The sequence below is a fragment of the Nicotiana attenuata genome, unplaced genomic scaffold (genome assembly GCF_001879085.1).
Source record: "Nicotiana attenuata strain UT unplaced genomic scaffold, NIATTr2, whole genome shotgun sequence".
NCBI lineage: Eukaryota > Viridiplantae > Streptophyta > Magnoliopsida > Solanales > Solanaceae > Nicotiana > Nicotiana attenuata.
This window is the reverse complement of record NW_017673536.1, coordinates 85,110-99,174: the sequence shown is the minus strand read 5'-3', so window position 1 is coordinate 99,174 and position 14,065 is coordinate 85,110. Positions and strand designations below refer to the sequence as shown.

The following is a 14,065-nucleotide window of genomic DNA, read 5'->3' as shown; positions in this document are numbered from 1 at the left end:
TATTCAGACTTCAAAGCTCCAAATAGCTCTAATTCGTTCCATAACATCTACATAGCTCGGAATCACTCCTACAAGGCATAAAACACGTAATAGTGCAAAACACTAGCGACTAAAGCTCAAACTCAATTAAAGTGTAGTAAATTAGAGTGCGATAAGTGACTAAAATACGTAATTACAGCCTATCATCACTAATCTTGACTAATAGCATATTTGTCTAAGCTTCTAAAATCAGCTTATTTTGAAAAATATTTTTCTTTTAACATCTTACATTTAGAGTAAAAAATACTTTTGGCAAAAAAAAAAGTTTGGCCAAACTGGCTATTAGATGCCGAACAAGCTCTCATCGTTATGTAAACCATAAAGCCCACCACATTTCTGCATAAGATCTCCAAGATATCACAATTTTGATGTTGAACTTTTTCAATTCGAAAAACCAATGCTGATTATAGCTCTCATTACATTGTTATTTTAAATGTGAGAATCACAAAATCAATTAATCAGACAACTGGACACCTTTGCTTAGCTAATGATAATTTCTGGTAATTGATAATGTGATTATGTACCTTCATATATTAATTAGATAATCTCCACTGTTATTGACATAATGTGATTTCATCAAAGGTCGAATCAGAATTTGAACATTATTGGTTCGATTTCGAAATTTTACCATTTATTTGATTTATTGTGTTCGTACTCTTTTATTTAAACACACGTAACTACTTAACTACATCCACCATTTCGCCCCCGATTTCGTATCAAGACAATGATGTTATAGTCTGCCCATGGGAGAATCTTATCATTCATAGTGTATAATGCTGCAAAATTCTGACTAGAAAATCAAGACTTCTGAAATAGTTTGGGTGGAATTTGAATACTATTAATGGAAATTGGAGAAAAATAAAACTTCTGTGGTCTGAATGTAATTTACAAAAAATTGAATTTTCCATGGTGGTGGACCATGAATATGTCTAAACAGCGCTCCTCGCACGCAATTCACAATAGTCCCAACTTTGTCAACAGCAGCACACCTTGCAGTATTTGCATGCACGATCTTCCTCTTCCTCTTCACTATAATAAAAATCAACAAACGACGCCATTTTTTTAAATTCCTCCTTCTTCTTTCTTCTCTGTTGCGAAACCCTAATTTGAAGCTGAAATTTTCGATTGAAAATGTCGTGGTTGAGATCAGCCATGAATAAAGCGGTGGAGGTTGGGAATAACAACCTCACACGCACTGTTAAGAACTACGCCGACTCCGTTGTTCAACACGCCGGTCACGCAGTTGCCGAGGGCGCTAAAATCTTACAGGATCGCATTGTGAGTTTCTTTACTATTAATGTTCTTTCTAGTATTTTGTTGATTTATTCAGCTACTAAAATACATGATAGAGATATAATGTAAAAACATATTGCAGCTAAGTGATAATTCTGGAGTCTTGGGCTCTTAGCTACTATACTGTTTCCTTGGGGTGAATATGTAGTGCATATAAGTGACAATGGTATTTGATAGTTATACATGTGTGAAGGGAACAATTACAAATTTGCTGCACTTTTTAAAGCGTGCTTGTATATATACTTAAATTAGAAGGAGAATCAAGTATCTCATTGTTTGGTGCACTCAATGTTGTGGTCTAGGCCTAGTGATCAATAAAGTGGAAGGTGAGCAGAGGCAAAAAAATACTAGATGATTTCTTCCCATATTCCTAAGCCGCGGTGGGCAGAGTTACCCGTACTTGTGCTAGTGGGAGGTAGCAAGTACCCGGTGGAATAGTCGAGGTGCGCGCAATTTGGCTAGGACACCACCATCATAACAAAAAAGGTATATCGTCGTTTGGTGAAGCAGACTGTTAAGATGTGATGTGCTGGTAGCAAGTCATTTTTTTTAGAAAGTCGAGCAATTAAGATTTGAAGGAAATCAGCTTTTGCCTTTCTGAGCATTTAGCCCCTTAAACCTGCTGGTTAATCTTAATGTGATATTCTGTAAGTTAATTGAATCAATCAATCAACCAAGCCTCAATCCTAGGTAAGTAGAGATTGACTATATGAGTTCTTTACAAATCAATCCAGTCAACCTTAAAAAAGCACATCATTGCAATACTAAGTCTTGTGCCTTTTATATTCATGTAAGCTCTTTATAAACGGTAAAAAAGAAAGAAGAAATTTCGTAAGCTCACACTAGCAGCAAAATAGTGGAAGGTTTGGGTGCCAGCTATCATGTCCTGAACTCTTTAATGGTAATAGGATGAGTTTCAAAAGTATTGGCAGTTTAATTTAAGGAAGCAAATAGGTATCATATGCATGTTTCTTATAATCGGAAATATGGTTCTTTTCTTGTTAAGAATTTCCGAATATTCTTGTTTAGTCACTTTTATTGAATTATGTGACCTCCTCAGGTAAAAGATTAAGTTGTTAGAGAGAGGTCCCATTTGTTTATTTATTAATTTATTTTAGATTTGCAACATGCCTCCTCACCTCCTTACGCGTGCGCTTGATTCTTTTCTTTGGGCCAAGCATGTGAAAATATTTTATTGATTGGTAGTGGTGAAACTCAAAGTTAGGATCTTTTTGTGCTCTCATATCGTGTTGAATTGTATGACCATCACGTCTAACTGGCAAAGCTGTTAGATAGGGTTTATTTATTTAGGTCCACACTAATGATGGAATGAAACGGATGTTAAGTTGTTCTTTTGCATTCTAGAGTGCAAATTTTAACTTTGCCTACTGGTCCTCTATCTTCCTGAAAGGTTCTTCATGAGGGAAACATGATTTGTTTGTGTCCAGGATCAAACTTAACAAGCTCATTTGGAATTTTCTCTATTTACTAGGTAGTGGAGTTGAACCTTCATGAACTTCTACATGATGTTAAGTTACTTCCCACATCTTTCCTGCTTATTGAAGGGCTGATGTTGTTGGAGATTTGGTGAAAGAACAGAACAGGTCTGAGTGATTGACAGTGGAGCAAGCATGTAGAGGTACATCAATCATAAAAGAGTCAAAAAAAATATTTGGTTGGAAAAAGTAAGAAATGCTACATACCAATAAAAAAAAGTAAAAAATGCTACACGGCTGTCGCATATAAGCACAGAGCTGTAATGGAACTCAGTTAATAATCTTTTGTAAACTGCAGGAACTATCCAATTCTGTGTCTAGGAACCCCTGTGATTGCACTTCATTTTCTTATGTGAAGTAAAAAAAATGCATGACTAATGCATTTGTTTATGACAGGGGAATAGGAACTTCAAAAGCTTTAAACAGACGGTCCAAAGATTGGAAGAGGCTTCTTTTTCTTGCAAGGGACCAGAGAGAGTTCAGTTGATGAAAAGGTGGTTAGCTGCACTTAAAGCAATTGATAACATGTCTGAGGTTTCTGTTGAAGATAAAGAGAAGAACAATGAGCAGCAGCATCCTTCTGAGGAACCAAGAAAACAATCACTGGTGAGTAGACTGATCTTGAGTGCTCTCCGTCTGTTATCTTTCTCCTATTACCATGAAACAGGATTGAGTTTGCTCCATGTTGACAGAATTTATCCATTTTTGTCTTTTAATGGTATATAAGAAGAAGACAATCTTAGTGAACTAGTTTTTCTTTTTTTAAGATTTCTATGTCTAAGACACCAGGCAGTTCGTATGCTTTTTTGACCACTCAGATATTCAGATGAGGTTAAAGATAACGTTCAAACTGGTTAACTTAATTGATTTTCCTTGCCGTTGTTTCATCTTAGGGAATTATCTTTTGAAGGGTTGAATTTAGTGTCTGTTCTTCTCCTTCATCATAGCTCTTTTGCTGCTTTTGAAATCTCCGCTGGTGCCTGGATTCTTTGCTCCTTCATTTCATCTCTATCTGTTGCTTTAAAATCAGTAAAGCAGCCTCTGACTTCCATTTGGCCTCTATCCTGCTGCGATGCCTTTATCCGCTGATTTGACACGCTAACCTTCCTGGATCCTGATTGTGGCGCTTATGTGACTATTGCTATTGCCTACCTATTGAAGTAACTTGTGCATATTATTGGATTAATATTCCTCGATTATGTATGATTCATGCCACAACTAGGTTCCTGTAATTAGCTGTTGCAGCATCTATGCACACTATATGAAATCATCTTGGGAGACATTGGTGAAGCAGTGAATGTTTGAGTGTAGCTTCTTCATTATGGGAAAATTTATATTTTAGAATAAAATGTGGATCAGAGATCAGACTTTTATTGAGTCAGGGATCTGATTTATTTTGAGCTGCTTTTGTCGTGACTAGTTGTAAATGAGTTCTGCTGCTTCTGATCTGGGGATACTTGCTACTTTTTCATGAGCGGTGTATGAAAAGAACTTTTGCTTTTTGTTAATGTCATCTACTTTGTGCAACCGCAATCATCTCCAATTACTGCTGATTTTTCTGGAGAAGGAAGAGATAGCCTAGTGATAACGACCCTACCATTTTTAACCATAAGATTGGAGGGTTTGAGTTACTGGGGGGTAAAGTAGGGCTCTTGGATAGGGGGTTTTGTGGGTGGAGTTTAACATATCAGAAAAAAATCTGATTGCCTAGATTGTGTCCCCCTCTTATCTTATTTTAGTTATAGGTCATTTCTTATACTTTTTGTTATTTAAACGGAGCAAACTCAAATCATGTTTTGGTGTTCTTTTGTCTTTGCTTGTTGATGCCATTTCCATTCATCCCTGACATAAAAAATTACATTCGGAATATTTGGTTTCATACAGATTGACTTAGACCATGTTTACAATTTTATAGGTTCTCTATTATGATTCTGAGATGGGAGGCGAGCCACTGAACTTTCGTGATGTCTTTCTTTACAGTAAAGCTTTGGAGGGCATATCAATTTGTATGGTATGTCACATTTCCAAGTCCTGCTTGCTTTGGATAAAGAAGTTGCAGTAATTTTTGGTTTCTCTAGTAACTCTTGTTCCTGTTTCACTTTGGCTCAATTTCGATCTTCATGATTGCTTTAATCTTTTCAAAGAGTCTTACAGCTATTGTTTTATTTCAGTAAAGACACCTGTGGGGAATGTCTTATTTGAACAATATTTATATAAAAAGTTATATTTGGCTGATGATACCTCTGGAGAATAGTTAATGCTTTATATTTAGTCCATCAGGTTGTGTAATATCTTTTGGTCGTGGACTTTTCGCTTGTACTTTGCTTGTCGTTTGGATCTCAAATTGCTGATCGCCTAGGTTAACTCTTTTTTGTGATTCAGATTCTTGAAGCACCAAATGAAGAGGAAATCTCTCTCCTCCTTGAATTATTTGGGTGAGTTTATGTGGTTTTGATAGCATGTATCTGATAACATATATGTAAACTGTTGTCCAGTATGTGGTATGTGGAGAGTAGGTACATTATTGACAGAAACTTTACTGTATTTGGTTACTTGCAGGCTCTGTCTCACTGGAGGAAAAGCGGTTCACAATGCAATAGTCAGCAGCATCCAGGATCTGTCAAAAGCTTTCTCAAGCTACAAAGATGAAGTATTGGTAAAGAACCAGTCTTTCCATTTTCCATAAACATATGCCATAATTGATAAGCTCTTGATTTTGGTGGCTCTCCTCATTGTGTTGTATTATTATGACAATCAATGAAGTATGGTCCTTCATATCCATTTAATAATTTTCAGTTGAATCTGTCTTATGCTGAAGTTCAAAATAGGTGTGAAGTTCAATTGTGGTAAATCATCTATCAAATATTTCTGAAATATCTTCTGTTGGTTGGTTAACTAAACTGGATCTCCGGTTAATTTGAATACTATTTTATCCTTAAAAAGCATTCTGTATTTTATATCCTAACAATAGAATCACACTCTAAAAAGCACCTCAGCAAGCTTTAGGTCCAGATCACCAGATCTGTCATTGCAATATTAATAGAGAAAAATTATATCCCTTACGCATTGTGATCTTATGTTCTTCATGCACCACTAGATTTGTAGGGTAGATTTACCGAAATCCTTTCCCAACTATGAGTCGACTACACTACTACTGAAATTAGCAGTTACTCTAGGACGTTTGGTTTCCTGAAGTTTGTTACCTTTGGATGCTCAATTTGCTTCTTTTTTCTCCTTCATGAGTGTTTAGCTATATTCTATCTAGATAAATGAAAGAGTTCTGTTAAAAGGGAACATTTATGAGCTTTTGAATTGGACAGGGGCTTTCCCAATGATTATTCCATTTCTCTTTTGAAGAAAGAATGAATAAACTTTATTGATTCTGTTTCAGACCTATGATAAAAAGTAAATGTATCCCCTCTCTAACAGCTCAAGCTCTTAAACGAGGCAGTCAACAAATTCAATATGGTACTAGAGTAGGTAGATGTCCTTGGTTCAGGTTTTATTGCCACCCATTAGGAAAAATAATTCACATATTTGTCTCAAGAAAAAGAGTCAGGCCTGCACATGAAGATGTTTAGATAAAGCTTGACTAAATTATAAAGCTGCTATAAACAGTGAGTCTCATTTGAGATATTGATGCAACAAAAAGTACTTCTGAAGGCTTCTAATTAACGCGAAAATGCATGAGCTTAGCCTTCAGAAGGAAGTTATGGAGGTCATTCGGGCCTCATTTGTTTGCACTTAATGGAGGTCTGTATCTTAATCATTCAGATCTCAGACGTTAAGTGCGTTTGTTTTTAAAGTCTGAATCTTAATTATTTAGATCGTAATCGTTAAGTGTGTTTGTTTTTTTTACTTCACAACCACTTAATGGGTCTAAATAGGTCTGTATGATTAAGATCTATAACAGAGACTTAATTTCATTAAGATGTTATCTTCATATTCATTATTAACTGCCGCCACCGCCTACCATTATCAACTACCACCATGCCACCCACCACCACCACCAAACTTAACCACCACCACCACCATCATCTTCAATCATAGCCACCACCATTGTCGACCACCACCATCCACCATCCCCACCATTCCCACCACTATCATTCTCAATGACAACCAACGCTCATCCACTTCAAATACCACAACTAACCACCCCATCAACATCAACAACCATAGCTGGCACTTCCCATCATTATAAACTACTACCACCCACCACCATCTTCCTCAATCACAACTACCACCACCATCACCCGCCATTATTAACTATCACCACCCACCACCACTATCCTCAATCATAATAGCTACCACTACCAATCACCACTAGCTACCACCATAAACTACCACCATCAACCAAATCTACCACCAAGGCAATCACAAGCACTACCGTTATCCATCACCACCAACAACTATCATATTTTAAAAAACTATATCCTTTATTGATGGAATATTAGATTAATTAGTATTTTATTTGAGTTTTATGTTTATTAATTTTCAAATAAAGGTAAATTTTATACATTCAGATGTTAAAAATCAATCAATCTTAATCATTTAGTATTCAGATCTTAATACACATCTTAACATTCCAATGTGTATTAAGATTAAGACATCTGAATCTGAATACGCATCTTGATATTCAGACGTGTATTCAGATTCAGACGTCTTAATCTTAAAAAAAACAAATGAGGCCTCAGACAGTCATAACACAGCTTGCAACTCAAAACACGTATGTTAGAGTTTGTATTTGCCAAGTATATTGTCAGGCTAATTCTTTCCTGCCACATTTGCACTGGTAGTACTTGCTTTCTGGTCCCGTGAATCAAAGTTAACTGCATGCGGAGACTTAGAGTGTCATGAGACTTCGTTCTACTTTCTTTTGCTTTCTGTTTGTGCTCAGGTGAAGATGTTTTCATGTGATTTCAAGTCTTGAACACTATGTGCTGCATTTTTCAAAGAATTGAAGAAGCTCTTGCTCCAACCCCCTTCCATTTGTCTGAAGAAATTTCCTCACATGTTATTTAACACTTGCATTCGCTTAACATTAGTCTCCACATCTACCTAGATTTTAGGTAATTTTCCTCATTGATATTGTCACTCATTATCTATTTATCGAAAAAACAAACATCAAAATCTAAACTTATTATCATGACTTCTTAGCCTATGCAACCATTCTATCCATTGACAGGTAAAACGAGAGGAGCTATTGCAGTTTGCAGAAAGTGCCATCACAGGGTTGAAAATTAACGCAGATCTCGGAAGGTATTACTTCTTATAACACCTGAAATTCTTTGACATCTGTATATAAGTGAACCCCAGGGTTGGAGCCAAATTATTTGAAGTGGAATTTCTCCCTTGTTTCCAGAGCTTTGGCTGATTGAGCTTAGTTTTCTTTTTCTTTAGTCGATGAGTAACTGCATCTTATTATTTTTATTATCAGTATGCGCGCAAGCTGGCCCGGCCACCACCATCATCCAAAAAAAGTCGAAAGATGGGAAAACTCTTGCTAACTAATTTCTTTAGGATGGAAAGAAAATGATAATGCATTTAAACATGACGGTGTCTCATTTCCTTTCGATTCCTTAAGATTCCTTTGGTGTAAATGAAATGATAGTTGTAGAGCTTTCAAGAGTGAAAAATGGAACATACAATATTAAAAGGCATTTCATTTTTGTTTCTATTTTTTGCCGTAACAGGAAATTTTTGGTGTTCTTTTATTAAGATACAGTATACAGAGGTAGTCAACAACAACAACAACGAACCCAGTGTAATCTCATGAATGGGGTCTGGGGAGGATAGTGTGTACGCAAACCTTACCCCTACCTTATAAAGATAGAGAGGCTGTTTCCGATAGTATACAGAGGTAGTCCAGCCCTTGAAGCATAACCAGGGAATCATTTGAGGCTTTTGTGATCTTAAATTTGTTTATGATCCTATTCTGTCCTAGACATGCCATATATGTAAAAGTCCAGCTCATTTCAATAACCTTTTTTTATCAAGCAAAGAATTTGTTTTGACTATTTTAAACCAATTCGATTGGTGATTAATGATAGTAAAATACAGGTCATAAGTTAGATATTCTGCCATTTTTAAAAACTTTTTATTGTTACACAGGGGGAGGGGATGCTACTTGTGATGTTCGAACCTTCCACCTACTTTTGAAGGTGAAGGAGCTCACAAGTGAGCTACCTCTCAACCCCTTGATATTGTGCCATTGATCTCTGCTTTCGGTATTTAGTATTTTGGTTGTGATAAGTGCTTTCCACCTGCAGAATTGATGCTGAAGTCTCCACATTGAATAAACAACTTGAAGAACTAAAAACAGTAAATGATGCAAGTGAGGGTCATGAAACAATTTCCAAGGAGACTGCTGCTTCATTAGAGGTGAACCTGATCGGTGTTATGTTATTTCCTTTTTGCTCCACCCACCTTATTTTATTAGACACAATCAATCTGGCGTGGGGGCTAAGAAGTTAATTCAAATGCATGTTATGTTAGCAGTAGAATAAAGAAATTATTTGGTGGTTAAAGTTGGATTGATCAAGTAATTACACATCATGATTTAACCTTATAATGTTAAATGAGTTTAGATGAAAGTTTTATGAAATATTGTTACTTGAATTAAGTGTGTCAAAACACTTTGAGATGTCCCAGAATGGAATGTGTTGTCTGGGAAGGAGTTGTTATACGTTTGTTGGTATTTGATAAAATATAATTGGTTTATTTTGTAAAATGGAAATGCGCTCCATATAAGAGGAAAGCAATGGAATATTCAGGCATTCCTCTCCATTCACTTCCAATTCACAAATCTGATCACTCGTTCAGAATTTCCAAATATGGTCTGACCCTGGGTAATAAGATGGTAACATATGTTTCATATCAGTGAAGAAGCATACTTCACCATACTGGCTTGGCAAGTTATTTTCTTTCTGTAGGTCTTATTTAGAAGGAGAATTGTACATGCTTTTTTTTCTTTGTAGTGCTTTGTTATGGCAAGTGAAGAATTCTACATGAGGTTAATGCATGAGATTCATTTTTATTGCATAAGCAATGGATTTTAATAATTGGAAAATAAGTGTCTTAACTTACCGCAAACAGTATTTCTCAGAGCCCTGTGATTTCACGAGTTTTTGCTTATTGAAGCTGGATGTTGTGTTGCAGGATTTCATTAATCTAGAACATTATAAGAGACTAAAATGAGTGAAATTTTCCTAGCACTGCATATGTTAGGCAAACCTACTTATCTTTTATAATTAGAAATTTATGAGATAGTTGATTGTGCCATTGCTATTTGTCCTATAGGCTCTGAAAGCGGCACTTGCGCATATTCGAGTCTGCTCCAGATTAGAAGGGCTTCTACTGAAGAAAAAAACTCTTAAACACGGGGACTCTCCAGAAGTTCATTCTCAAAAGGTATATTACCCCTTTGATCTGATTATGTTTTTGTTTTCTGTAACAAAAGGCCTGGTTCTCCTTTCCTGAAGTGCATCCTGCTTCTCTTCTGTTTCATTTGTTGTCAGTCAAGTGCCTTGGTAATATTTGATGTACATTCGTGTTCTGAAAGTCTCTTGGGCTAATGCCGCAACGAGTGAGATTTTCTGCCTGCGTATGCTTTATACCTTGGGTTGTCTATCCCGTATGTCGCGAAATATCTCTTCTTAAATTTTCTTTTTAAGTATTTGATTAGTACTTATATAGTATGTTTTATTCTTTAAGTAGAATTCAATCACTTCGATATTGTTATGGGCCGAGATATTTAGCTTCTGTACATCTTTTATTTTTGGATCTTACAATTTTTAAGGTTTTTTCCTATCAATCCATATTTTTATGTACTTGCCTTGCCCTCTGATAGGTAAAACTCCCACCTTTGAGACACTTATTTATGCCAATGTAAAGATTCTTTTAAGCTCAGGCTTATGACTACTTTTTTGTCGGGCATGCCATTGTTGGTTGAGTTTGCTTCAAAATTTCACTCATGAGTGATTTTGGTTTCATTAAAATCTTTCTTTCTATCAAATCATCAATTCCTCTAAAAAAATAGGTACTTTGCATCTTCCACAAAGTTCAAGCAATATTTGACTATTTGCAGGTTGATAAGTTGAAACTCTTATCTGAATCTCTTGCTAGCTCCACCAACAAAGCTGAAAAGGAGATCTCAGATCACAGGTTAATACTGCACAATTCAATTTCTATGTCTCGGCATTTTGAAAGTTGACAAAGCTGCAAATTGTTTGACTAGTCACTAACAAGGGCAAGACCTTGGCCTCATATATTTTCTTTGATTTAATCTTCATCTCTTCTTATGTAGCATTGTGTTAGTACCCTGCCTCTAGAAAGAATCTGCACTCTTTTCGCTTCAATTCTTGCCTTGAGCTTGTTCATTTGTTATCAGAACTTACTTCGAGATATATGCCTGTAATTGATCTCATTCTTTATTTCCATGTTGCACGTCTGCCAAATCTCATACACCAAGAGATCATTTGGTGCAAACAAGATTAGGAGGATAGTACACATGTTACCGAGAGGACCACCTCTGGGGGGAGACTTGGTAACTCCAGTGACATGTTAGGTTCATCGGATTAGAGATGAACTGAAGGGTTTTGCAATGTAATATGCCATAAGTTGCCAAAAAACTCAAATTTGGGTCATGCCAAAGAGGACTAAGGATGCTTACATATGCTAGAGTTCTTGGAGAGTTGGTAGATCCATGAGGAAAATCTGGAAAATGATTCCTGCGGTATGGACAGAAAGGAATCTAAGATGTTTTGATGGAATATTAACTCCTAATCACACTCTTTCCCCTCTAAACTCCCCTGACACTTTTTTTGGACTTTGTTAGTTCCTCATCTTTAGCTATGAACGGGCTAAGAGCTGAACCCCGGTGCAATCCCATCATAGCAGGGAAGTGTTCCGAGTCTCTTTCCACCGTCTTCACCCGAATCTTAGCTCCATATATATATCCTTGATCAACCATTCAACCTAGTGTAAGCCACATGAACAACTTTAGCTTACAAACATCTCCATAGGACCTCCCTTGGGACTTCATCGGTAGGCTTTCTCTAGGTCAGTGAACACCATATGCATGTCCATCTTCCTCTCCCTATGCTACTCCACCAATCTCCTGACAAGGTGAAGTAGTGGAATGCCCCAACATGAATCCGAATTGGTTCTCAGAAATAGACACACTCCTCCTCACCCTTGCTTCCACCACCCTCTCCCAAATTTTCATAATGTGGCTTAGCAGCTTGATACCCTTATAGTTTGTTGCAATTTTGGATATCACCTTTGTTCTTGTACAATGGGATCATCGTACTCCACCTCCATTCCTCGAGCATCTTTTTCGTCTTAAAAATGACATTAAACAACCTAGTGAGCCACTCCAAATGTGTTGCATTCCTCATACACCATGGAAGCTGGACCCTACCAATGTGTTGCATGGATTCTAAGTGATTAATAGAACGGTCAGGCCAGGGTTATTAAAAGTGAGCGCTTCTCGCTTAAAGCGCTGAAGCGAGGCGAGGCGCAAGGTCTGCGCTTTTCTGACCTAAAGCGAGGCATCTGAAAAAAAGCGAGCGCTTCAGGCAAAAAAGCGAGAAGTGAGGCGAGGAAAAAAAGCGAGAAAAGCTCGCTTAAGCGAGGTCCAGCGGCTGCCTAGGATTTTTTCTAAAAAAAATTTGCAAATACACTTACGCACCTTTCTTCCAAAACATTTCTTGCTACTGCTACAAGCCAAAACATCCTGCGACATCTCTTCTTCAGTTCTTTTCTTATTCTCTCAAGATAAGTTTCTCTTCTCTTCTCTTCCTCTTCTGCTTTTCTCTGGTTTACCTGCTTCCTCTCGACTCCTTTCCTCGTTTCTCATCTTCTCTTTCTCTTCTTCTTTTCTATTTTTTTCAGTTCTTCTTTTCTCTGTTCTGCCCTGTTTTCTAGTTATGCTACTGCTCTGTTTTTTTTAAAAACTGTTGTTCACTGGTTCTGCCCTATTCTACCAGTTCTGTTTTTTTTTTTTTTGGTGATTCTAGTAAATTCTATCTCATTATCCAATGGCATCAAGCCAAAATAAAGATCCAGCTTAGGCGTATGGAGTTGCAATTGGCAGTAGCACAAAAGTCCAATATTATTTTAAGAATTGAAACATTTGCTTAATATGTTATTTTTATTGAGTTCTCGGTCATTTCTCTATGCCTATTTAATATTTTTTATTTATGTATTAAATTGCGCTTCACATGAAAAAAGTGGGCGCTTCGCTTTCCGCTTCTCGCTTCAGTGAAGCGAGGCCTCCTCGCTTTTTTCCGCTTCTCGCTCTCAAAAACACTGGGTCAGGCTACCTGTACTTGACCTGATGAGTTTAATTTGTTGGTGACCATGCAAAAGATGCCGGAGAACTGAAATTTTTTCTCTTTAATAATTAGGTTCTGATTTTCTTTACAAAATTGCAACAGATTTGAGTGTCAAGTCAAAGTATCTCAGTGAGTGAATTTTCTATTATACTCATGTGTATTAAAGGGATTATCGGCATGAAATCTCTGATGATTTCATATAGAGTAATACCTTATTCCCTTCATCCAAAAATGGCTTGTATTAAGTGTTTTATGCTGCTTCTTCTTGGAAAAAATGTCAATATATATCTAGGAATCTAATTGTTTTATGGTCATTTCTTACTTTGGACAGAGTTCAGAAAGAGGAGGCACTAAAATTTCGTGTTGCCAAGACCGGTGAAGTTGGTGAAGTAGAGAAGGTAATGTGCTTACAGGATGAACTACCCTACACACAAGCTAGACCAGACACCATGGTTATAAAAAAATGAAATACCCTTTGTATTCTGTCTGCTTAACTTTCATTATTTATTGTAATGTTTTTTTGTGTATTTGACGCATTAAACTTGACAAGTTAGTGAAAGCAGTTTGAGTCTGCTTGGACTAACAAATTTGAGTTTATGGTTCCTTTGCTTGTTTTTTCAGGAATTAGCAGCTGAGATTTCAGCTCTGGAGAAACAAAGGAACGAGATTGAAGCTCAACTGAAACAGGTACTCAGTTTTTCATGGAAGACACCATCCGTGCTTTGTTTTTAAATAGTAGTCTTAGTGTATGTGCGTTGCACGCGTTTATCGAGTTAATAAATAAAGAATATATATATAGTGGGTTCAATGCGAAAATTGTTATGGATTAAATTATATATATATATATATATATATATATATATATATATATATATATATATATATATATATATATATATA

General features: G+C 36.5%; 1 protein-coding gene across 3 annotated transcripts in view; it reads left to right on the top strand.

Annotated features, from left to right (window-relative positions):
- The first annotated feature begins 975 nt into the window (after window positions 1-975).
- The window catches only part of LOC109216652 (sporulation-specific protein 15-like), a 19,026-nt gene continuing 5,936 nt past the window's right edge, over window positions 976-14,065 (top strand). Inside the window, exons 1-12 of one of the 3 annotated variants that reach the window (XM_019380829.1) lie at window positions 1,239-1,317; window positions 2,825-2,971; window positions 3,225-3,434; window positions 4,744-4,839; window positions 5,211-5,263; window positions 5,388-5,484; window positions 8,014-8,087; window positions 9,098-9,209; window positions 10,128-10,238; window positions 10,915-10,991; window positions 13,497-13,563; window positions 13,787-13,852. In XM_019380829.1, coding sequence (XP_019236374.1) covers window positions 3,315-3,434; window positions 4,744-4,839; window positions 5,211-5,263; window positions 5,388-5,484; window positions 8,014-8,087; window positions 9,098-9,209; window positions 10,128-10,238; window positions 10,915-10,991; window positions 13,497-13,563; window positions 13,787-13,852 — 873 coding nt within the window. In that variant the 5' untranslated portion in view covers window positions 1,239-1,317; window positions 2,825-2,971; window positions 3,225-3,314. Of the gene's footprint in view, window positions 1,318-2,824; window positions 2,972-3,224; window positions 3,435-4,743; window positions 4,840-5,210; window positions 5,264-5,387; window positions 5,485-8,013; window positions 8,088-9,097; window positions 9,210-10,127; window positions 10,239-10,914; window positions 10,992-13,496; window positions 13,564-13,786; window positions 13,853-14,065 lie in introns of all 3 variants that reach the window. The other 2 variants (XM_019380826.1, XM_019380828.1) reach the window with 2 other exon arrangements.